This window comes from Trachemys scripta, chromosome 1 (genome assembly GCF_013100865.1).
Source record: "Trachemys scripta elegans isolate TJP31775 chromosome 1, CAS_Tse_1.0, whole genome shotgun sequence".
Taxonomy (NCBI): domain Eukaryota; kingdom Metazoa; phylum Chordata; order Testudines; family Emydidae; genus Trachemys; species Trachemys scripta.
The window spans coordinates 314,336,416-314,362,390 of record NC_048298.1 but is presented as its reverse complement, the minus strand read 5'-3'; the positions used below and the strand labels follow the sequence as shown (position 1 = coordinate 314,362,390).

Sequence of the window (25,975 nt, the reverse complement as noted above, 5' to 3'; positions counted from 1 at the left end):
AAAAAGAACAGGAGTACTTGTGGCACCTAAGGTTTTGTAGTAGGTTTTCTGGTTTTAAATTAAAACTGATAAAAATGCATTGCAGCTAAAAATCTGAGATTGGCTTTTTATAAAAACTTACCATTTGTACCTAAGGTGCCACACGTACTCCTGTTCTTTTTGCAAATCCTTACTGCTAGGCTTAGAGCTTGCTGCCATGAGCAATCCCATTAGAGTCAATGAGACTGCTCACAATATAGCAAGTATCAGAGGGGTAGCCGTGTTAGTCTGAATCTGTAAAAAGCAACAGAGGGTCCTGCTATTGTGTGGCCAGGGAGGTTGAAGTGTTCTCCTACAGGTTTTTGTATGTTGCCATTCCTGATATCGGACTTGTGTCCATTTATCCTCTGGACACAAGAGGATAAATGTATGGCAATATACAAAAAACAGGAGAATACTTCAACCTCCCTGGCCACACAATAGCAGATGTAAAGGTAGCCATCTTACAGCAAAAAAAACTTCAGGACCAGACTCCAAAGAGAAACTGCTGAGCTCCAGTTCATTTGCAAATTTGACACCATCAGATGAGGATTAAACAAAGACTGTGAATGGCTATCCAACTACAGAAGCAGTTTCTCCTCCCTTGGTGTTCACACCTCAACTGATAGCAGAGCACCTCACCCTCCCTGATTGAACTAACCTCGTTATCTCCACACTGATTTATACCTGCCTCTGGAGATTTCCATTACTTGCATCTGAAGAAGTGAGGTTCTTACCCACAACAGCTTATGCTCCCAATACTTCTGTTAGTCTCAAAGGTGCCACAGGACCCTCTGTTGCTTTTTACAATATAGCAAGTATCACATCCAATAGTCCTTGTTTGCAGAGTCAAGCACCACGTCTAAACAAAATTATTTATGTTGTGGCGAAGAAGCAGGTCTTCAGGCTTATCCCTTTTTACTCACAATTGTAGTCCCACTCTGCCTAGTACATAGTACAAATTCATCGGGTAGACCCCAACCTGGCAAATACTGACATATATGCATAACTCTACCCCAGCTAAGAAGTCAATAAACTCTAACCACATAGACAGCTCATATTTACAATCAAATACCACAACAGCAAAATATCTTTAATTTCCCTCAAGCAGAAAGTTTAAATGGACACTATTAACTAGAAATCTAGCCAATTCTAAACAAAGAAGGGGGTCAAAAACAGTTTCAAGGCACTGCCTCCATAGGGTTTTGTGGTTATACATTAACATTTTCACACTTTTAAAATGTTTTTCACTCCCTTGTTGCTGTGTGAAACCCACACCATCAGCAGGGGAAACTGATTATTCACAAAGTTCTGTCAAAGTAAACAAATTAAAAACATGTTTTCTCTGATCCCTTTGATAACCATAGGTGTTACTTGTAACAATATAGGTAAAAACTCAAAACTAGTTTCTGCCTTGCAGAAAGGAAAAAATGCAATTAACTTTCCAAACATTTTCTTCAGATTCCTTTTTTGCCCTCTAAAGACTGATGTTTTTAAAATGTCATTGTGTTGTTACAACACTGCATAGTGATTGTCTATTGTGCTATGCAAACTGAAGCATGATTCTTATAGTATTAGGATTTTAAAAGGAAAACCTAATTTAAAAGGAAAGAATTATTTCTAAAGCATTTTTGGTCCTCCCTTCCTGCTCCAGATTCCTCCCTCTGGCACTAAGACAACAGTGGCATAATACTGAATAAGTTTTTCATTGGCACCTGTTTTTCATTTTTAAAAGTGAAAGCAAAAATTACAAAAGATTGTGAACTGACAGGTTTTAGAAAATCTCTTGAATTACTAATAGTAGCATGTGTCTCCTGTGCAGATAAATTTGTATCTTTCTTGGACTGCAGACTCCACTCTCAGTTGAAAATAATCACAAAGCGAAGCAAGAAATGTTATGTAACAGTTAAAACCAGACCACTTGAAATAGAGTTTCGGTCCAAGATTTCATCCTGGCTACCAACCAGGCTGTTGGTATTAACCAACATCCATGTTCAAGTACACAGAGTCAATCTATTATTTTTAACCAGTATTTATATAAAAACAAAAGCAAACAATTATTAAAAGACAAAGGGTGAGATTCTGATCTCAATTATACAGCTATAAATATCTGTGTAATTCTACCGAAGCAAATGGAGTTACTCTGGATCATATAAGTGAAATCAGAAACTGGCCCAAAGAGTCAAAACTCAAATAACACTCGTTAAGAGGAATGTTTCTGTGTTCCATTGTTAATGAACTAATTTTCTTGCTGCAATTTTAACAGAGTTTTTTTCTTTCTCAGAGAAAACTTAACTTTTCTATACATCATAGTCCATCTAGGGTAAAAGAATCTACATTTTAAAAGCATCACTTACTGTTCAGAACCTGTATTCAGTTGCATTAATTATCTTATCAAATCAATGTAATTGAAAACCTTACCTTAGTAGAACAGGGTCTGACATTACCTAGCACAGTCTCACCCCCAATGAAAAAAATGATATTTAGACAGATCAATGAAGTTGGACTAAACTGGATCATCTTTTACTTGAAGAAATGCAAACGCTTCAACAGGTTTCAAATTTCTGTGGAAAGGCTTGTTCACTATGAGGTCCTGAGTCAAGTATTTGGGAATGTGTACAGCACAAATTGCAGCCAGCACATTAGTCCTTTTATGCCTGGATTTAACAAAACACATTTTATTCATAGAATAGAAGATTTATATACTGCACTTAATACAGTGTTTTGACCCTGAAAGCAATTACTGCTTAGTATCTGCATATGACACAATTAATGTATTAACATTTACACTGTAATAGGATTGTGATAGGTCTTGGGAAATGTTGCCCTTCAAACATATTTATTTGTATTTAGTGGGCTGGACTGGTTGAAAGAAAAAATGATTAATTAGTGCCTAACTCCTTTTATAAACACTTTAACCTAGAAAAAAACTGTCCGTATTTTTGCACTAACATTGCTATATCTCTGGGTAAGGAGGCAGTTTCAGAATACAGTATGTAGGTTTTCTGGTTTTAAATTAAAACTGATAAAAATGCACTGCAGCTAAAAATCTGAGATTGTTTTTTTATAAAAACTTACCATTTGTGCTATATTGAAAACTGTTCATAGAGGGGACTAATGGACTTTAAAGATTTCTCAAACTCAGTGACAGAATATCTCTAGGACCAAAGGGACTTCAAATGGACTAGTTTTTAAAATAATTCAAGGAAAACAATTTTTATTCCTAAAAAATTTCCCACAGTGGATGTGCCTAAAAATCTGAAAAACAGGAAAACTAAGCACCTAAACCATTAATCCCTAACTATAAGCCATATATTCAGGTACTTACATCTTTTACATCGAACAGTACAATTTGGGCCTGAAATTCCCCATGCTTGATTTCACCTCAAAGCTGAATGTTTTTGAAAGTTTAGTAAAGATCCACTTGACTATTTTCTGTGATCCAAGTACATGTGAGGATTGATATTTGGTATGATATGATTCAATACATGAAAATCCCCAGCCTGAGGTATTGTATTAAGAGAACATCATGGCTAGTGAGCAATTGGTATATGCTGTAGTAACCCTGACTGCAGTAAGATTTGAAAATAGCTGTTAAAAAATCCCATTTTGTACCAATGATTTTTTTTTCAGCATGAAAATATACTGTATGTGGCCCGATTCTGACAGGAGAATCTATAACTCTCACTCAAGCCAATAGTAGCTGCTGATGCTCAACATCTCTCAAAATCAGACCCTAATTCGTTCAAACAGGCGTCATTGCATCCGTGTAACAGTGTCAGTAGGAGTCAATAATATCTAATCAGAGCACCAATAACTTACTTGCTCATGGTTTACAGAGCTAAATTGTGCCCCACAGGACATGCCACACAGGAAAGTAAGGGGATGAAAGACTCCATCTTACTCCCCTGCACCAGCTACCTAAAGAGAATGTTACTCCTGGGGGAATTCTGTGCCACTGCACATGCAGAATTTGCACTGAAATTAATGGGTTTTGCGCAGAATTTCCTTTTCCTCCACAGAGCTGCTGGCTGCCACTAGGGTCCGCGGACCAGGCAGAGCACACTGCCAGGGGATGGGAAGGGAGCCCTCAAGGAAGGAGGTGGCATGCAGGAATCTCCACACAAACCCGGGACCCAGAATCAGGCTGTTTCTCCCCCTGGATCTCTGTGGGGGACGGGGTGCAAGTGTCTGGGCAGGGGGCCTGCAGCTGGGGTCTGGGGGGAGGAGGTGCAGGTGTCTGGGCTAGGGGGTGCCCCACAGCTGGGCTCTGAGAGATAGGGGAAGGGGGCGTGAGTATCTGGGTTGGGGGGTGCCCCACAGCTAGGCTCGGGGGTAGGGGATGCGTGCGAGTGTCTGGGCTGGGGGGCACCCCGCAGCTGAGCTCTGGAAGGAGCGGGTGTGGGTATCTGGCCCCGCTGCTGGGCTCTGGAGGGAGGGGGCAGAGAAATAGGAACTGGGTTGTCGTAGGGGTTTCCTTAATTCTCTACTCCTGGAGGAATTTTTTTGTCTGTATTGTTACAGACATAATTGCTGATAGATATTTGAAATAAATTACCAAAATAATTGAAATTGGCATGATTATATAGTATTATTTTTTTAAATAAAAATGCAGATTTTTAAAATATTGTGCACAGAATTTGTAATTTTTTGGTGCAGAATTCCCCCAGGAGTAGAATGTGTGGAGGGAGATAGCAATGTTTACTCATTCTTCTGTACACATGGGTGAGAAGTAGAGGGGAAGTAGGCAGAGCCTTTACTCTACCCCTCCCCCCCCCCACTCCAAGCACCAGTCACCACTGCTGAAGTGGAGCATAGAGACAAGTAAGATACACAAGGTAAAAGGCTGCAACAGATTACTTCCCCATGGAGAAAGGGGGAACCAGGCTGGTCTGCTCTTGCAGCAGCACAGTTACCTCTTACTCAAGGCTTGCTGTAAAACCACAATCTTCATCTTTGCTCTCAAACAGGCAAAACTCCCATTGACTGCATTGGGACAGAACAGTATTGAAGTACCGACCCATAACTTAAATTCAATATTTAATAAGAGGGTTGACTAAGTTCCAATGGATTATTGGAGACATGATTATTGGAAAATATGTATTACAAGCATATATGTAATTTATATATATATATAAAAGATGTTTGATATTTATAACATGTTCCATACAACATTTGAAGTTAATTAATACATCATTAAAGTGGAAGTGGCTGGAAGTTGAAGTTAGATAAGGTTAGAATGGATATAAGACATATATTTTTAATACTGAGAGTAATTAACAATTGGAACAGTTTACCAGGGTTGTGATGGATTCTCTATCGGTGGCAATTTTAAATTAAGACTAGATGATTTTCTAAGAGATATGCTCTAGGAATTATTTTGGGGAAATTCTGTGGCCTGTGTTATACAGGAGATCAGACTAGATCAGGGATCAGCAACCTTTGGCATGCTGCACGCCAGGGTAAGCATCCTGGCGGACCGGGCCAGTTTGTTTACCTGCCGCGGCTGCAGGTTTGGCCAATCACACTGGCTGCAGTTCACCGCTCCAGGCCAATGGGGGCTGTGGGAAGCGGCGGCCAGCACATCCCTCGGCCCACACCGCTTCCCACAGTCCTCATTCCCCTCCACTCCCACCAAAGCTAAACGATTTGGGAGCAGCCACCTCTGGAAGACCTTGAAGACATGGCATCCAAGCCATTAGGAAATAGGAAGAGGAGGCCAGAAGACCCACCATTGCTCTCTCCTGCAATCCCCAGAAGGTATATAAGGTAAAGCTGAGGGTCCTGCGAGCTGGGACGTCTGTTTGCCAGGAGGCTTGGGATGTGCAAATTTTGTCAGTTCAGGTCTGTGAATATTCACAGATCTAGGCTGATTTTTTTTATGGATAGGATTAGAACTTGAATTTTCCCAAATTTCAGATAGGTTTAGGATTCTAGGCAGACTGTTCTACAGCCCTATTAACACCTCTGTTCAAATGAAATATGTTGATTAAGGGCTAATAAAGCTTTTCTGACAGAATGAACTTTATCAAACAAAAATAAATATATGGTTTAAAGAAGTGGATTGTGGGTCAAATCATAAGTGGAGATACCTCACAGAAGCAACAAGTAAGCAGGGGCTATTCAGTATTACACTTTATTTAGTCACCAATGTTATATCTGGACCCAGCAGAGAGGGACGTAGACACAGGCACAGAGGGAGCTGATAGAAATACAGCTGTCTACCATGCTCACTTTATTGTTCTGGCTGCAAAACTGAAATGAGCATAAAAGTGAGGCTTTGCACTGGGGAGCGGGAGTGCTCACAGATTTAAAGACAGGACATCACATTTCTTCATCCTACTTTTAAAAGCTTTCTAAACACATATACATTATCATTTACACGGTTAACATGAAACACTGAAGAACACCTCACTTCTAAACGATTTGGGAGCAGCCACCTCTGGAAGACCTTGAAGACCCTCTACAAGGGGGCATCTGAAGAAGTGAGGTTCTTATCCACGAAAGCTTATGCTCCCAATACTTCGTTAGTCTAAAAGGTACCACAGGACCCTCTGTTGCTTTTTACAGATTCAGACTAACACGGCTACCCCTCCGATACACGAAACACTATATAGCCTAACTAAAATGACAGACCTGCGGGTGGCTATATTACAACAGAAAAACTTCAAAAACAGACTGCTGAGCTGGAATTGATATGCAAACTAGACACAATCAACTCAGGATTGAATAAGGACTGGGAATGGCTGAGCCATTACAAACATTGAATCTATCTCCCCTTGTAAGTATTCTCACACTTCTTATCAAACTGTCTGTACTGGGCTATCTTGATTATCACTTCAAAAGTTTTTTTCTCTTACTTAATTGGCCTCTCAGAGTTGGTAAGACAACTCCCACCTGTTTATGCTCTCTGTATGTGTGTGTATATATATAATCTCCTCAATATTTATTCCACTCTGTATGCATCCGAAGAAGTGGGCTGTAGTCCACGAAAGCTTATGCTCTAATAAATTTGTTAGTCTCTAAGGTGCCACAAGTACTCCTGTTCTTTTTGCGGATACAGACTAACACGGCTGCTACTCTAAAAGTTGCAGGTGGACTATCACAGATTCTTAAACTGAAGGGGACTATTCTACTTGAAATAGCAACTCACTAACTAAACAATTTATAAATTCAGGTGAACAACTGATTTTTCCACTCTCTTGGGATAACATGGTGACCGTGGTACTGAAGTGTCCTGAACAACAGGAATCAACTGGACTGATACAGAATTAACTGGATCTGGTACCAAAATTTCTCCCATTGGTTTCTCCATGCCATTAGGAAAAATATGGGAAAAAACTTCACCCACTCCGTATGGTGAAGCATCACAAGCCAATTGTAATGGTAGTGAAGCATCAAAGTGCATAAAAACTTTGGCTGATGTCAGCAGTATCTTTGCTTCTCTAAATGTACACTCACATTCTTTAGTCCATTTCCATTTTTTCTTTGCTTGTAATAGTTTATGTAATGACACCAATACTGTCACCAGCTTAGGCAGAAATTTGCTGTAGTAATGAAGCAATCCTAAGAATGAATGTAATTGTGACATATTTTCTGAAGTTGGCACTTCAAGAGCTGCCTTCTCTTTCTCTGGTGATTTCCTTAAGTCCATGGCATCAATGACATGTCCACGGTATTCAGCTGAAGTTTTGAAAAACTCACATTTGTTTCAACATGCTCTCAGTCCATGATATTCCAAATGTTGCAAGACACCGTCCAAATTTCAAACGTGATCTCCTTGATCCTTTCCTGTAACAAGAATGTCATTCAAATAGCACTGAACTCCATTCGGTCCCTTCAGGATCTCATCCATGGCTTTCTGGAACAGGACAGGTATTGATGTGATACCTAAAGTCAACCTGTTGTAACAAAATTAGCCTTTTTCTGTATTGAGTGTGAGATATCTTCAAGATGCCGAATCAAGCTCCATTTGTAGGTATGCATTGAGCAAATCTAATTTACTGAAACACTGTCCTCTACTAAGAGTAGCAAACAAATCTTCCATATGAGGTTGTAGATACTGGTCTGCAGATAAAACTGAATTCAGTGTCACTTTGAAATCTCCACAAATGTGAACGGAACCATCATTCTTGATCACTGGTACAATGGGTGTAGCCCACTCACTGTGTGAAAGCAGTGACAGGATTCCAGTGTTTACTAAATGGAGCAAATCAGCTTCTACCAGAGGCCTCAGAGTATACGGCATAACTATGGACTTTTGGCTGGCTGTCAGACTTAACACTGAGCTTCACTGACACATTGCTCATCTGTCCAAGCTCTTTTTCAAAAACTTCAGTCTGTCCAGTATTTCTTGAAGATTTCAAGGTGCTTTTGTGATCACCTTGATCTCAGTCCAATTCACTTTGTGCTCCTCAAGCCAAGATCTGCCAAATAATGGTGGATATTTTTCTTCAGTCACATACAAGGGTAAAACAACAGATTGTCCATCTAGTTTAACTTTCACCTGGAGTATCCCTTTTAGGGTATCCTAATTTTTCTCTGGTATAAGTCTTCAGAACTGGAGGTTTCTTCCAGAGACGATTGTGACAAAGAATGATAGGTACAGGCAGAAATCAATGAAACAGCAGCTCCAGTATCAAGCTCTATTCTTGTAGGAGCTTCTTTGAATAAAGGTGTGAACCAAAGCCATTTCTGACTCTAACTTCTGATAACGTGTGTAGTTCTAGGTCTTGGTCAGTGTCACTAAAGCTCTTGTCTTTTTTCAACTTATGAATTCCTTCCTCGGAGGGAAGGTCCTGCTGCCGAAGTGCTGCCAAAGAACTAAGTGGCATGGAGGAGCTCCCGTGGAAATATCACCTATCACGATTGCGGCTTTTTTTTTTCCCCCCGCTGCTTGGGGCAGCAAAAACCCTGGAGCCGGCCCTATTTGGACCCAGCAGAGAAAGAGATAGACACAGGGGGAGCTGATAGAAACACAGATGTCTGCTTTGCTCACTTTATTGTTCTGTCTGCAAAACTGAAAGCACCACAAAAATGAGGCTTTGTACTGGATAGGGGGGCATTGCTCAAACATTTAAAGGGACAGGACTTCACAGAATATGTGACAGATTGACAATATCCTGTAGTATCCTGGACAAACCTTAAGGAATTAAGATACATTTTATTGAATTACATTAAACTTTATTGAATTAAGATCAATACCTTTTGGGGTACATTGTATTAAAAATGCAATTGTATATGTTCTCTAGTAGGGAGGGAGGTGCTAATGTACTTCTTCTGTTATCAGCCCTTTGAAGCCACGCCCCTGGAAAGGTTCACATATACTAGTTCAAACTGGATTCTCCAGGGACCAACAAGAAAATAAATGTTTTTTGGATAAATAGTCTGGTTTTAAACTGGCTCATGGCCTTCTTCCTCATAAATCAAATGGACAGGATTCCTGTCCACAGAGGGCCACAATCCTTATGATAGGGATGGAAGGACTGGGCTACTGAGGCCTCATAAGACTGTCTGCTTGTTCTGAGCTGAAGCTCTGATGAACTGGTAACTGCAAAGAATCCCCTTGGGTGGAGGGTTGAAGGACTGCACCTGCCAGAATCCATGTTAAATTGAACTCTGGTGAGCTTATTAGCATGCATGTAGGATCTTTAATTGTTTGTACTATGTTTTCTCTGTAATGCTTGTACCTGAAGAATAAAATAGGCTTTCATTAAAAGAACTGTGTGGTGCCTTATAACTGTAGCAATTACACCTATTAACTGTCTCTGATGAGAAAGCAAGCAGATGTCCTTGGTAAACCTGCCTGTGTTGGACATGACTCAGTGAAGGCAGGGAACTGTGCAGCTTGACAATACTCCATTCAGAAGGGAGAGAGATATGGGAGTCCTCCCAGAAAAGCAACGGCTGGGGAGCTGGAAGGCTGAGAGTGGATACTCTTGCTGGAACATTGAGGTGAAATACAGGTACAGTTGCCCTGAATTGTGACAATATTCCCAACTTAAAAGTGGGTGTGAAACCTTACTATTCTGTTTTGTTAATGCTTTATACCTAATTTGTACTGATGTAAAGCATACAGGGTGACTATTGCGCTAGTGTTTAGCTAGCATGAGAGCCAGGATTCTTGGAGTCTCGTCTCAGCTCTGACATTTATACGCTGGGTACTTTTAAGCAAGTCTCTTAGCCTTTTGAGCTTCAGTTTTCCCACTTGTAAAATGGTGATAATAATGCCTACCTCAGAAAGTATGGTGAGCCCTGTACAGCAGTTTTGAAAAAAGAACTCAAATGCAAAGTATTATTTTTATTCTCATCAGTACAGCCACAGAACAGCTACACATTATGAAAGAGAAGAAGAAGTGGTTTAAAAACAAACATAGCTGCCAAGAAGTGCCTTGCCAGGAAATCACTGGGGCATTTGGCCGTGTGCTGACATCTCATCCAAGGTGTGGCAATATCCCAGTATTACACACCCTGTTCTGTCTTATTGCTTAAAGTGCAGTTCTTCTCTGAAAATAATGGAACAAACAGTACATTTTTATTCCACACAGCTGCTCCCTTTTTGTATTATGTGTTATAACTGCATACTGTAATTACAAATATAATTGTTCATTGCTGTCTATTCATTTTAGCGTTGCAAAGTAAGCACAGCTAGCAGAAAGTGAGCTGAATTCTATTTCATGTTCTGCATCATCAACAAACAAAATTATTTACTAAGGTAATCAGTTAAATCTGTGCAAACCCACTGAAGGCAATAGGCTCCCTAAAGCATGTTTTGATCTGCAAAATCTTTATTTTCAGTAACGAGACAGCAAAGAATCCAGCCTGAGTTTGTAGGGCTGGGGGACAGGTAGAAAATGACATCCTTTTACCATAAATCAAGAACAATATGGAAATAGTTGAGACAAGAAACATAGAACCCCAGATAATGCTAAAAATTAATATTATTCTAAAAGCATGTAAACATTCTCAGTTAAGCATGTGAACACCCTGTGCTGCCACATCACTAGCTAGGCTGTCCTGCCTGCTGATGAGCAGTGTCTATATGCCAAGTGCTGTACTGTGTGGAGGGAATGAAAGGAGTACAAAATCCTCCCAAATGCCTCCAAAAGGGAGCAAAGTGCAGCAATAAGTATTTCAGAGTAGCAGCCGTGTTAGTCTGTATCCGCAAAAAGAACAGGAGTACTTGTGGCACCTTAGGCCTGGTCTACACTAGGCGTTTATGTCGAAGTTAGCGCCATTACATCGAATTAACCCTGCACCCGTCCACACTGCGATGCTATTTAGTTCGACATAGAGGTCTCTTTAATTCGACTTCTGTACTCCTCCCCGACGAGGGGAGTAGTGCTAAATTCGACATGGCCATGTCGAATTAGGCTAGGTGTGGATGGAAATCGACGCTAATAGCTCCGGGAGCTATCCCACAGTGCACCACTCTGTTGACGCTCTGGACAGCAGTACGAGCTCGGATGCTCTGACCAGCCACACAGGAAAAGCCCCGGGAAAATTTGAATTTGAATTCCTTTTCCTGTCTGGCCAGTTTGAATCTCATTTCCTGTCTGGACATCGTGGCGATCACAGCAGCACTGGCAACGATGCAGAGCTCTCCAGCAGTGATGGCCGTGCAGTCTGTGAATAGAAAGAGGGCCCCAGCATGGACTGATCGGGAAGTATTGGATCTCATCGCTGTGTGGGGCGATGAGTCCGTGCTTTCTGAGCTGCGCTCCAAGAAACGGAATGCAAAGATCTATGAGAAGATCTCAAAAGACATGTCAGAGAGAGGATACAGCCGGGATGCAACGCAGTGCCGCGTGAAAATCAAGGAGCTGAGACAAGGCTACCAGAAGACCAAAGAGGCAAACGGACGCTCCGGATCCCATCCCCAGACATCCCGTTTCTATGAGGCACTGCATTCCATCCTCGGTGCGGCCGCCACCACTACCCCACCACTGACCGTGGACTCTGAGGATGGGATATTGTCCACGGCCGGTTCCTCGGACATGTTAGCGGACGGGGAAGATGAGGAAGGAGATAAGGAGGACGAGGCAGTCGGCAGCGCTCACAACGCTGATTTCCCCGACAGCCAGGATCTCTTCATCACCCTTACAGAGATCCCCTACGAAGCGTCCCCAGCCGTTACCCCGGACACAGAATCTGGGGAAGGATCAGCCAGTAAGTGTTGTAAACATCTAAACATTTATTTTTAACAGAACAGGAATATTAACAATTAAAAGAATGGGTTGTTCATGATTACTTTGCCCTAGGCACTTAACGGTTCAGTCATGGGCAGTGCAAGTTTTGAAAAAAAATCTAGCAATGTCCGGTTTTCCGTGATTGTCCTGCCCAAGCCGCTCTACTGTTTAGTCCCTGCTACTGCAGCTAGAGTAAAATGCGGTCTATATGTGCAGGGATAGAGCAGTAATCCTCCCGGGACATCTCGATGAAGCTCTCCTGGAGGTAATTGGAAAGCCGTTGCATGAGGTTCCTGGGGAGAGCGGCCTTATTGGGTCCTCCGAAGTACGACACGTTGCCGCGCCACGAGACTATCAAGTACTCGGGAATCATTGCTCTGCACAGCAGGGCGGCATACGGCCCTGGTCTTTGGAGGCTTTCCCGGAGCATTCTCTCTCTCTCGCTGTCAGAGATCCTCATCAGGGTGATGTCGCCCATGGTGACCTGCTTTGAATTAGGTAGGGGAATGTTAGTGTTGGGACTGCTTGCTCGTTCCTTTACAGAACTGTAACCGCTGGTTTGCAGCCACACGGTGGAGGCGGGAGAGGGGCTGCCGAAAGGGATCGTTCCTGGGGACAGCCGCGAGGGGGTGGGACAGGGGCAGAGTTCCCGCTTGCCGGATTGCTGGCAGCAGGTACTGACATTGCTTTAAATGTGAAATGAGGCCAGTGGTAATATAAAAGTTTTAAACTGCCACAAGTCTACGGCTTACCATGTCTGCCTGCAACAGAAATTCCGTTGTGCTGCCCCGCTTCTCAAATGTGCTGTGGAAGACCCCAGGCACTGAATGCGAAGGCCGAGAATTCGACCTTGTGCTGAGTGCGCATGTGATAGGTGCTGTGCATGGTCTTGTTCACAGAGAAAGACTATGTTCTTGGTTCACAACTACATTTATCTTTCTGAGGAATTCACTCCCTTTTTCCCATTCCCACAGCCACATCTGCGACTGTCTCACAACCTAGCCTGGCATCACACTCCCAGAGGCTAGCGAAGATTAGGCATAGGAAGAAGAGGACACGGGAGGACATGTTCTCTGAACTTATGGCCTGTTCCCAAGCCCAGGCAGCACAGCAGACCCAGTGGCGGGAGAAATTGACCCAAATGCAGCAAGCAAACATGGATCGGGAGGAGAGGTGGCGGCAGGAAGACCAGCAGGCGACTCAAACGCTGCTTGGACTACTGAGGGAGCAAACAGACACGCTCCGGCGCCTTGTGGATGTTCTGCAGGAACGGAGGCAGGAGGACAGAGCCCCGCTGCAGTCCATCTCTAACCGCCCTCCCCCGCCACCAAGTCCCATACCCACCTCACCCAAAGTGCAAAGAAGGAGAGGCGGCAGAGTCCCTGCTAACTCTCACTCCACCCCTGCAGAGAGCTCTAGTAGCAGAAGGCTCTCATTCCCCAAAACTTGAAAAGTTCTTTCCTTCCCGCCTGACACAAGCCCCCGTCCAAGTTTCACCTCCCAGTTCCATGTGTAGTTGATAATAAAAAATACGTTCATGTTAACTACTGTTTCAATCATGTTCTTTTGGAGGAGGAGGGGAAAGGGGGTTGGTAATTGGACAGGACAGTCACCTTTGGCAGGGTACATAGGCGGGGGCAGGCACAGCAGCAGGGCACATACACAGTGCAGTGATGCAGTGACTAGTTACCCTGGTTAGTCTGGGAGGTTGTTTTCATGTTATGTGGTGGGGGGTGGGTTGCTCTGTGACTTTGTGGCGGGGGAGGGCAGTTACAGATCTTAAGCGGCAGTCCTTATGCAGGATCACAGAGCCATGCAGCAGGGGATCTGTAATCGTCCTCCCCCTGCCACAAAGTCACATAGCCCCCCCATACACACAGTCCCGATCAGGAGGGGTGACAGGCTCCGTTGAAACAACCATCCCACCGCAGCGGAGCCCGTCAATCCTTGAGTTTAGAAGCTTCATTCGCGTCACTACACTACACCCGCTCCGCACCACAGTCTGCGTCCCAGTTTTAAAAAATTCCCGCGAAAACAGTATTAAAAAAAACGGTGTGCATTAACAAAGTAGAACTATTTTTATTTCGAAACGTGTGTTGGAAGGGGGTGAAGGGGGTATGTAACTGGGTAGGATAGTCAACATTAACTGGGTAAAGAAACGGGGGCAGGTTCAGCTTCTCTGTACACAAACTTAAAAGTCACAGGTTACCCTGCTCACTCAGGAACTTTGCTTTCAAAGCCTCCCGGATGCACAGCGCTTCCCGCAGGTCTCTTCTAATCGCCCGGCTGTCTGGCTGAGCGTAATCAGCAGCCAGGCTATTTTCATCAACCTCCCACCCCGCCATAAAGGTCTCCCCCTTGCTCTCACAGAGATTGTGGAGCACACAGCAAGCTGCTATAACAATGGGGATATTGGTTTCGCTGAGATCACAGCGAGTCAGTAAGCTTCTCCATCTCCCCTTGAGACGGCCAAAAGCACACTCCACCACCATTCTGCACTTGCTCAGCCGGTAGTTGAAGAGTTCTTTTTCAGTGTCCAGGGCGCCAGTATAGGGCTTCATGAGCCAGGGCATTAGCGGGTAGGCTGGGTCCCCGAGGATGACTATAGGCATCTCCACATCCCCAACAGTTATTTTGTGGTCCGGGAAGTAAATACCTTGTTGCAGCCGTCTAAACAGACCAGAGTTCCTGAAAACACGAGCGTCATGAACCTTGCCCGGCCATCCCACGTAGATGTTGGTAAAACGTCCCCTGTGGTCCACCAGTGCTTGCAGCACCATGGAAAAATAGCCCTTTCGGTTAATGTACTGGGTGGCTTGGTGGTCCGGTGCCAGAATAGGGATGTGAGTTCCATCTATGGCCCCACCGCAGTTTGGGAATCCCATCGCTGCGAAGCCATCTATGATCGCCTCCACGTTTCCCAGGGTCACTATCTTTGGCAGCAGTACATCAACGATTGCCTTGGCTACTTGCATCACAACAACCCCCACGGTAGATTTGCCCACCCCGAACTGGTTCGCGACTGACCGGTAGCTGTCTGGCGTTGCAAGCTTCCAGAGGGCTATGGCCACTCGCTTCTGTACACTCAGTGCAGCTCGCAACCGGGTGTCATTGCGCTTCAGGGCAGGGGACAGCAACTCACAAAGTTCCAGGAAAGTTCCCTTCCGCATGCGAAAGTTTCGCAGCCACTGGGATTCATCCCAGACCTGCAGCACTATGCGGTCCCACCACTCAGTGCTTGTTTCCCGTGCCCAGAATCGCCGTTCCACGGCATCAACATGACCCATTGCCATCGTGATGTCCTCGGCGCTGGGTCCCCTGCTTTCTGAGAGGTCTGTGCTACTCTCAGACTTCAGGACATCACCGCGGTGCCGTAGCCTCCTCGCCTGACTTTTCTGCATCTGCCTCAGGGAAAGGTGTATGATAAGCTGCGAGGCGTTGAGAGCGGCCACAACTGCAGCGATGGTCGCAGCGTGCTCCATGCTCGCAGTGCTGTGGCATCCGCGCTGTCAATGACTGGAAAAGTGCGCGAACTGATTTCCCGCCGGCGCTTTCAGGGAGGGAGGGCGGGAGTGATGGACGGATGACGACAGTTACCCAAAAGCACCCTCGACACATTTTGTTACCCAGAAGGCATTGCCGGCTACACCCAGAATTCCAATGGGCAGAGGGGACTGCGGGAACTGTGGGATAGCTGACCACAGTGCACTGCTTCGAATGTCGACGCTTTCACCGTTAGTGTGGACTCACAAAGTCGAATTACTGTCCTTAGTGTGGACACAGACGTTCGACTTTGCAATATCGATTCCAAAAATTCGATGCAAGTAAATTCGAACTACTCTCGTAGTGTAGACAAGGCCTTAGAGACTAACAAATGAAGTAGGCTGTAGTCCACGAAAGCTTATGCTCTAATAAATTTGTTAGTCTCTAAGGTGCCACAAGTACTCCTGTTCTTTTTACAATAAGTATTGTTCTCCATATCATCATTCTGAGCCAATAAAAGGCCCATTTGAAACAACATCAGTACTGCCAAGTCCAAGCATTCAAAAATGAGTTCAGGCTTCAAAGAATCATGAGATTGGATTAAAATCATGAAATTGTTTTCTAATATTTAGGATAAGATCTTTAGGATAGGAGTATCTTTAGGATATTTTTCTATTTTTCAAGGTGCACTCAGGTTTTCCAGCTTTTCTCAGCAAACATGAAAGCTAGAAACTTGCAGAAAGCAAGCAAGTGTAACACTGACAGACCCTGGTCATTGGTGGGCAGGATTGAACCTAGGACCTGTGGACATAAATGCATGAGCCTCTACTGCATGAGCTAAAAGCTACATGGCCCTTAGTAGATGGACAGAGTAGAACACCCAGGAGGTGTGTGGGTTACATACTTCCCCTAGCTGAGGAAGCATATCCTGAGCATCATAGACTTTCCTGTTGAAATCCTGGATGAGTCCCCACTTTTAACATAGACAGACCCCGGTTGTTGGCGGGTGGGATCGAAGTTGGGAATCTCTGGAGCTTAGTGAATGAGCATGTACTGCATGAGTGAAAAGCCACATGACCCTTCTTAGCTAAGGCTGTAGAGCAGACTCATTAATCTCTCTTTAAATGGTCTCGGTGCTCCTAGAAGGGACAGAGCACCACACCCAAAAGGTGTGTGGGTTACGCAAGCAGACAGTCTTACCAGATAAAAGTCATGGAGCTAGGGCTTTAAGAAGAACTCAAAACATCATAAGTCTTCTGATAAAATTGTGAGAGTTGGCAAAACTGTTAACATGATTTACCCATAAAAGTGTCCCAGTATTACCAGTTCCCACAATTTTATCACAAGACTCATCATGTCTGGTGGTTTTGTAAAGCCCCAGCTCCAAGAGTCACTGATTACATGAGAAATTCACCTTTCGTTTTTTTTTTAAAGAAGTATCGTTCATTTTCTTAGAAAACGTGACTCCTTAAAGCCTCAAAAATTAGACAGGAAATAAAAAGAACCCCAAATGTATGTTTTTAAAAAACTCATCTTTTGGCTAGTATCAGGGGGTAGCCGTGTTAGTCTCTATCTACAAAAACAACAAAGAGTCTGGTGGCACCTTAAAGACTAACAGATTATTTGGGCATAAGCTTTCATGAGTAAAAACCTCACTTCTTGCATCCGAAGAAGTGAGGTTTTTACTCACGAAAGCTTATGCCCAAATAATCTGTTAGTCTTTAAGGTGCCACCAGACTCTTTGTCATCTTTTGGCTGTTCAAGGTTTTTGAACAGGTTATCAGGGTGAGCAACATTCTCCCCACATGCTTCTCCCTGCAATTCTCACCCAAGCTCCTTCCACTCCTATCCCCCCCTCTACTCAGGCCCCACTCTGACTCCCAGCCCCGCCCCCTCCCTGCTCCCAGCCCCGCTCCCTGCTCCCAGCCCCGCTCCCTCCCTGATTCTAGCTCCGCCCCCTTCCCGGGCCCCTCCCGGTCTCCCAGCTCCTCCCCCTAGCCTTGCCCCGACTCAGGCCCCGCCCCTGCCTCCCTTGCCGACGGTGCCAGGCTCCTCCCCCGTCCCTCGCGTCGTCCCTGGTTTCCGTTGCGAAGGAAGCGGCGTCTCTGGTTGCCAAGATGGCGGCGGGGCGGCAGAGCGCCGGGGCCGTGGGCGCCCCCGCCCAGCACTGACCTGGCGTGTGAGGGACCGAGCGGGCCGGCGGCAGGACCTGTCATGGGGGCGGCCCGGCGGGGCTGAATGGAGCCCGGCGTGAGGGCCGCGGCGGGTGTCAGCCCCGCACAGCGGGAGCCGGGCTCTGCTGCCCCGGGCGGCCCTGGCTGGAGGAGCCTCTTGCGCCCCGCGCCGGACAGCGCCCTCCAGCGCCCAGCCGGCCCCTTCGCGGGCGGCGCGTGCGCGTATCCTTCGCGGGTCCGGGGCATGGCCACGGCGGGCTCTGCGGGGGGAGGGCTGACAGGCCCCACGGGACGCTCCCCACCCCACGGGAATGTTGGAGGAGGGGGCGACGGGCCCCACGGGGATGTTGGGGGAGACAGGCCCCAGCGACAGGCTCTCTGGGGAAGAGGGGGAGGAGGTGCATGGACTGAGTCCCTTGAGGAGGGAGGCTGGTGATGGGAGGACAGGCCCCATGGGGTGGCTCATTGGGGATGTGCGGGAGAGGCTTGATTCAGCAGTCCCAAGAGGTGGCTGCCTCAGAAATAGGTAGGACAGCCACCCCAGGGGTGGGCAGGACTCAGGATTGCTCAACAGCCCTCAGGTTGAGATGTGGGTGGGGTTTGTCCAATGGATGGGCAATATCCTCCCCATTGGTTTTACAAGAGGGTCCTGCTTACACTATTGTCAGGGTACCCAAGGTACCCGGTCCCTGTGGTGCCCTCCAGTGTGGTGACAATATGGGGTTATTCTTGGATTCTAAACAGTACCTAAAACCATTTGGTTTTAGTTTGGTTTGAACCTTCTCTTTTTCTCTAGTCTTGCATACAGTAGATAGTTTGGGGACATATCTCACCGCTGCACAATTTGATTCAGCTTTACCTGTGATGGAATTGATGGGAGTCCTAGTGTAGACAGGACAGTCATGCTCAGCAGTATTTTTACTACTGTGTCACTGAGACTTGCCCTGATTAGACAACATAGCAATAACAGAGCCTGTACTCTGTGTGCACTTTTGCTCCAACTACTGCTACCCTTGATGCTACTATACCAGTGGTAGTACAGTGGTTGGCAACTACCAGAAATGTCTAGCCTATGTGTTTGTTTCCCTGCTGTCTATATAACCTGTGTTCCTAATCATTGTATTTCTACGGCACCCATTGCTGTAATGACTAAGCATATGGGCAGTATCTGATTAGATACTATTATTATTTATTTGTTAAGTAGTGACGTGCTTGGTTTTGAATAAAACAAAGAAAAACACTCAATCTCTGATCCAAACATTTCATGATCCAAAATACAAAGATTATATTTTAGACTGACAGCTAGGACTTTCAAAGAGGCCTAAGGTAGTCAGGCACTCAACTCCCATTGAATTTTAATGGGAGTTGGATGCTTCAATCCCTTGAGCTGCTTTGAAAATCCCAGGCCTCGGTATTAAAATGACAGGCACTTTACAAATTCTTTCAATAGATTATATTAAATAAAACATTAATGTGTATTGGTGCCCCAGGAAAGTAACGGGCACAATGTTAAGATAAGGCAAATATTGGATCCAGCTTGACATTTAGGCCAGGTCTACACTAACCCCCTAATTCGAACTAAGGTATGCAACTTCAGCTAAGTGAATAACGTAGCTGAAGTTCGAAGTACCTTAGTTCGAACTTACCTCGGTCCACACGCGGCAGGCAGGCTCCCCCATCGACTCCACGGTACTCCTCTCGTCTAGCTGGAGTACCGCAGTCGACAGCGAGCACTTCCGGGTTCGACTTATCGCGTCCAGACAAGACGCGATAAGTGGAACCCAGAAGTTCGATCGCTCGCCACCGATCTACCGGGTAAGTGTAGACCTACCCTCACTGTATAGATATGTATTTTAAGCAAGAATTTTGAGTTGGAATTACTCATTACATTACAGATTAAACAATGACCATGTAGGGATTTTTTAATGTTATTTTAAGAAATATTTTCCCTTTGATAACCTTGCTGTCTGGTAGCTAGTTCAGATAATAAGGAATGATGTATCCTCAGCTCTACATAATAAAGCTGTAATTCCATGTGGTAACATCATAAACGCAGAGTGCAAAGCCTGAGTGGGTTGATATGGTCATAGAAACTAAGTGATGGAGTTACAGTCTTAGTGTATGTAAATTAAGGCAGTACCTTTATTTAAAATTATACATTTGTGATAAGGAGCTATTGTGTAATTACTGGTAATCTGAGGAATCATCATCTTTTAGTTGCTCATGGATAGTTTACACTTTCTTAAAGAAGTACATAAGGCTCGTCATGCAAAAGGATCCGTGCAAACATGCTATTATACCCATGAAAAGTCCAATTTTAAATCTGTACCTAAGACTGCAAACTTTTTTGTAATCATTCTAAAACTTAATAAGAATACTGCATAGGAATTTCAAGGATTTTACCTACATTTTCTGTTGTCTTTAACATAATGCCATGGTCAGAACTTTGAAATTTCTTCTTGAACGAGATTTAGAAGAAGAGCGTGAAGCATTATTAGAGGATCAAAAAATATGTCGGAGTCGGGCACGAAAACTTTGTATAGAGACAAACAGAAGAAGAAAGTAAGTAATTATGGGATTTCGTTTGGGTTGTGTTTGTATTTTGTTTTGTAAGGACTTAGTCAAGTTGTTAGATATTTGATATATTGATATTCTTATTCTCACATTTTAAAAAATCTATGGATCTAAGTAGTAGCACAGCTCCATTCCAGAGAAATCGAGGATTAGTTTGTTGTTATAGGACACCCAAAATATGAAAAGAATAGTGTGTCTTCTTCAGAGTTTCTCATTATATGGAAACTTTTTTCTTTAGCTTTAATTAGCTTTGTTGATCAGTATTACCTTCCCTTAGCAATATTTCTTCATCGCCTGGGCCTCATCTATATTCCTTGTGTTCTCAAAACTCTCATTGGCTTTAGTGGGAGCTCTGAGTTTGTAACAAATACAGGATTGGACCCTTTTTATTTTATTTGTAACAGTCATCTTGTGGGTATTTTAAATGGCAACTCTGAATTTTCTACCTTTCCTAATACTTGTTGTATGCAAAAACATGACAGTTGGCTAAAATGATCAAACACAACATTTTGACAGATGACCTTTGAAAAGACTGATGGCCTCTGAAAAAACTCGAGAAGTCTGTTTATTAATAGTGGACTACTGTCATTAAATTGATATTCATGCAGATGTTATATGCACTTGCATAAAAATTCCATTATAATAGTAGCCTTAAGAAATATGCTGTGTTTCTAGATTATGATCCAGGTAAAATTATTAGTTAAATAATGTAGGTATGATGTATATCAAATAAATAATTACTTATTTGTATGGCAGCTGAGATATAATTTATCAGTGGTTGAACTGTAAGTGTGTTGTGACAGGTTAACAAGTCGAAGATGAAAGGGAAACTGTACCTGTTTTGTTCTGCTCAGCAGTCTGAAAGTTGTAAAGTTCTTAGTGTGAATAAACTGTGAAATATACAAAATATAGAAAACTTAAAAATCAAGAGCCACTGTTCCCCTTTGTGGGAAAAATAATGTAGGGACTAGGAAGTCCCTTGAGTTTTAACTTATTCTTTCTTCCCGATTGTTCCATTGAGAGGGATGTGGTTTACCTTCTCATGAGTGGGTCATTGGATTAGGCCTGTAAAATTTGGGGATATTCTGAAATCCATTGGGATTTCAGAACACCTACAAAGGGCGTGAGTAATTATATGAATGTGGCAGCCTCTATGTTGCTGTCTCGGCTCCCCCAAGGCCCACACTGCTAAGTGGCTGCACCAAAATTCCTCCCTGAGGAGTTTGCATACATGTAGCAGAAATTACTCTTGGTACCACTAGCTGTAACTTCACATTTATTTCTGATTAAAAAAAAAAATAGAGAGATCCATGTGGACCTGACAGGAGCATATCGCTGAGCACCTAGCTCTACCCCCTTCCTGCTCCTAATAGCACTAAGATCCCTGTGCTGTTTGGGCCTACAAAATGTAGCAGAGATGCTGTTCTACCTTCTCTGCCTTTTTGTGTTGTTCTGTTCTGTTCTGCATCACAAAGTGGAGGGGAGCATGTGGCCTAACATTTTTACTATCACTTTTTAGCAACACAATAACTATTACCAGCCTACACTTGAAATGCAAATTATATGACAAACTTTGAGCCCCAGTCTGAGATAGCCCAGTGTGCAGAGAACTATTTTTGAAGTCAGTGAAAATTCTTTTTATAGAGAGCTTGCAGGTTTGAGCTTTTTATTTTCAAACTTTTCCATGTTTATTGATTCTGTATAGTATTTCTTATCTTCTGAAATTTCACAGTGAGTTAGAGTTTTCTCTTTAAAGTCATATATATATAAAAATAAGCTATCATATAATGTGCTGTTTATGTGCCATATGTGTTCAGTCAAATGATGAAACACAAAAGTATTGGAACGCATGCCTGATGTATGGTGGTTGGAGTTGGGCAATAGCTACATAAGGAGACTAGAGGCAGTCTTTATTATTCATAGAAGGGGCCACATTTAGTAAAATTTACAATCAAGGGTCTTACGGCCAATTTCTGAACTACTTTGAAATTTGGGTAGTAAATCTGCCTATTGTAATGTGGGTAGTGTATGTCCTCTCCAATTCTGTATTCACTTTTTAAACCTATAATTCCACTGAAATTTTTTCAAAGGTAATGTATTGCAGAATACAAACAAGGTCTTTGCCCCTTGTGCTGGCTCAGTATCATTGATTGTCTAATAAATGCTGTCCTCCAAGCTGTCAGTGTCATTGTTATTGATACAACATGAAAGGCAGTTCGGTTCCAGAGATGTAGGGTGTACAGAGTGTAATGCTTTCACATATTTTAGACATTTTTTAATCTACAAAAAATTTTGGTCTGATTTCATTGCTCTGTAGTGCAAAATGGGTGTAAAATACTAACTTTCTCATCTGTCAGTAGTTTGCATTCACTTTATAATCATTTTGCATTAGTTTAAATAACCACACAAAGTGCAGGGCACTGGAAAATTGGGCCCCAGATGTCTCTATCTCCAAGGGTATGTCTACACTAGAAATGTCTCTATCTCCAAGGGTATGTCTACACTAGAAATGCCACAACAGCACTGCTGCAGCTGTGCCACTGTAGCACTGTTGTGTAGACACTTGCTACAGTGATGGAAAGGGTTCTTTCATTGTTATGGTAAATCCACCTCTCGGAGAGGCGGTAGGTAGAATTCTTCCATCAACCTAGTGATGCCTACACCAGACCTTACATCGGCTTTACTGTGTTGCACAGGGCATGACATTTTTAACAGCCCTGAGCAATGTACTTAGGTCAACCTAACTTTGTAGTGTAGACCATGCCTAAGATAGTTTGCAAATATTCCCCCCTTAAACAGCAGAAGTAATTGGTATAAGTCTTTTTTACACTTCTTCATTTTCAGTAACAAGTGTTTAGTCTACATAGGAGTATACCATCCATCACCTGCTTGTATAATTTCATAAAATTAACCAGGAAATATTTCCACCATCTGCTCAGTCTACTGTTTTTAATATCAATGATCTATTTCCACATAATGTCTGGGCAGTGCATTGTTGATTAAACCTCTTAAAGCATTAGATTTCAAATTTGCTATAAACACTTTGGCAGCTATTGCAGAAATTGCTGCTGGATTGTTTATAGAAGACAGAAAAACTATGTTAAAACAATAAAAGTAAGGGAATTCTTCTGTTAACTCTCACTTTTTCATAAAAACCTAGAACTGGAAGGGACCTTGAGAGGTCATCTTGTCCAATCCCCTGCATTCATGGCACAACTAAGTATTATGTAGACCCTCCGTGGGAAGTGTTTGTCTAACCTGCTCTTAAAAATCTCAGATGATAGAAATTCCGCAACTTCCCTAGTCAATTCATTCCAGTGCTTAACAACTCTGACAGTTAGGAAGTTCTTCCGAATGTCCTACCTAACCCGCCCTTGCTGCATTTTAAGCCCATTGCTTCTTGTCCTACCCTCAGAGATTAAGGAGAACAATTTTTCTCCCTCCTCCTTGTAACCACATTTTAGCTTCTGTTGACACTATCTTCATACAATATTTGTTGTTTATTTTGCGGGTATAAATTACAAATGCTTTCAAGTGTTTGTATGAAAATAATCTTTATTACTTAGTAAAAGGTCAGTGGTATAATATAATTAAACATACCTCATAATGCCCTTGTTTTACAAATAATGAAACAAGCAACAAATATAATAATAATACTTTTCACTTTCATTTGAGAATCTGACAGCATTAATTAAGCCTCATACCATCTCTGTCAGGTATGTAAATAGTCCAGTTTTACAGAAAGGTTAATTGAGCCACAGAAATGTTCTCCTTCTGGGCCCCCCATACTGCCAAGTATCCACTATTTTTAGTAACTTTTGAGAGCTCAGTTTGATACACCAAGGGCCTAATTTTCAGAGGTGCTGTGCTCCTGCAGTTCTCATTGACTTCCATTGTATTTTGGGATGTTCAGGATCTCTGAAAATCAGATCTTAAGTGTTTCAATTTCAACATTCAAAACAAAAGTAACATCAAAATTTTGGCTAAGTTGCTTGCTCACAGACACATAGCAAGCCATTGACAGAATTGGGAATAGAAACCAGAAGTCCTGATTCCCAATACCTTCCTTTAACCACTAGAGAATGTTGCTACCCTTCAATGAGACAAATGGACTGATTGCATACTCCTTATGAAGTCATAATTGACAGTGAGGTCAACGGAATGTAGCTTGAGGAAGGAGTGTAGGACAGGCCCTTTATGATAGGAACTTTATGTTGGAACTGGTTTTTACATGGCCTAAATTCAAATCTAAATTTACTATAGTTTTCTTGTACATGTCTTCCTTTTCTAGTAGGTTATATTCAGATCTAGGTACACTTCACAATAATTTACAGTCTCAAGCAAGTAAAAGGTATTTATCATATCAGTCTAGTACTGGATCCAGTATTAATTTGACATATTTGGATTACAAATTATTTTTCTGCATAGACAAACCTGCTGATAGTTATTTGGGGCCATTTCATGACATTGTTTTTAAGCAGAAGTCCTCATCAATTTTAATGGCAATTTAGACTAAACATGCTGGGAAATTTAACTGGGAGATGAGCTTCCAGTCACTGTGATCCCTGAGCAGCAGAGTTCAAAAAATTAATCAGAGTGGTCACTGCTGCAAGAATATTTGTATAACCCTTCTGCCTGTTGGAGTTGGCAGCAAGAAGGACCGGGTTCAATATCTAGGGGTTCCTTTTCAACAATACAACACAAAACAGGCTCAAGCCCCACCCAGTAGCCTGGGACAATTACATACCACCCCCTGGGCGCCTCTAAGAGGCAATACTTCCCTTCTCACAAGCACAGAGTCTGAGTGTAGAAAAGAAACTTTTAACAAAAGGAGGGTAGTAACCTGGCATTAATTTGGAAAAACACCATAAACAGGGTTCATAAACATAAACCATGAGCAAAAGACCCACCCCCGTTTTCCTCAGGTTCTTAAGTCCAGCCACCAAAAATGTCCCTTTAACGTGTTCGTCCCTTCTCTGCACCCCACTCACAGTTGTTGTCCTTGGTCAGTGCAGACCCTGAGTTGAGAAATGCATTTGCTGAGTTCAGCTCTGACCCTGGGTGGTAGTGCAGGGGTAAGAAGGCACTTTATTCACTCTGCTGTCTGGGCACTCGCTCGCCGCTCCTCTCCGCGGCTGCCTTGCTGCCCAATCGCCGCTCCGTTCCTTTCCGCGGCTTCTCCGCCGCCGGTTGCCTCTCCGGCGGCTGCCCCATTGGCCAATCGTTGCACCTCTCTGCCAGCCATCCTGCTAGCTGATCACTGTGCTTGTCCACTGGGCTTTGCTCCACCGGCTGATCACTGATTCACTGGGATATGTTTAGGTCCCACCTCTTAACACAGCGCTTAGTGATTTCAGCTGTTAGTGGGGAGCCTCACTGCTGGTGCACACTGGGCAGTCTCTTGCATCAGAGATACTGTCCCAAAGCAGGTCTAATGCTTAGACCTAGATTATCAGTGACTTCAGCTCTGCAGCGTGTAACAAGACTCTCAGGTGGGTCTTAATCAGCTCTGTTACTATACAGTGGAGAGAGGAAGGG

The 25,975-nt window shown here is 43.5% G+C and overlaps 2 protein-coding genes across 5 annotated transcripts in view; one reads left to right on the top strand and one right to left on the bottom strand.

Annotated features, from left to right (window-relative positions):
• The window catches only part of ANGPTL5 (angiopoietin like 5), a 37,609-nt gene extending 34,957 nt beyond the window's left edge, over nt 1-2,652 (bottom strand). Inside the window, exon 1 of the mRNA XM_034758901.1 lies at nt 2,440-2,652. Within this exon, the coding sequence (XP_034614792.1) occupies nt 2,440-2,538 (99 nt within the window). The 5' untranslated portion in view covers nt 2,539-2,652. The remainder of the gene's footprint in view (nt 1-2,439) is intronic.
• A 15,157-nt stretch (nt 2,653-17,809) lies between these two features.
• The window catches only part of CEP126 (centrosomal protein 126), a 59,926-nt gene continuing 51,760 nt past the window's right edge, over nt 17,810-25,975 (top strand). For all 4 annotated transcript variants that reach the window (XR_004644170.1, XM_034758898.1, XM_034758900.1 and 1 more), the window contains exons 1-2: nt 17,810-18,085; nt 20,306-20,425. Coding sequence is in view for 3 of the 4 variants with exons in the window: in XM_034758898.1 (XP_034614789.1) it covers nt 17,928-18,085; nt 20,306-20,425 (278 nt within the window). In the remaining variant the exon portion in view is untranslated. The remainder of the gene's footprint in view (nt 18,086-20,305; nt 20,426-25,975) is intronic.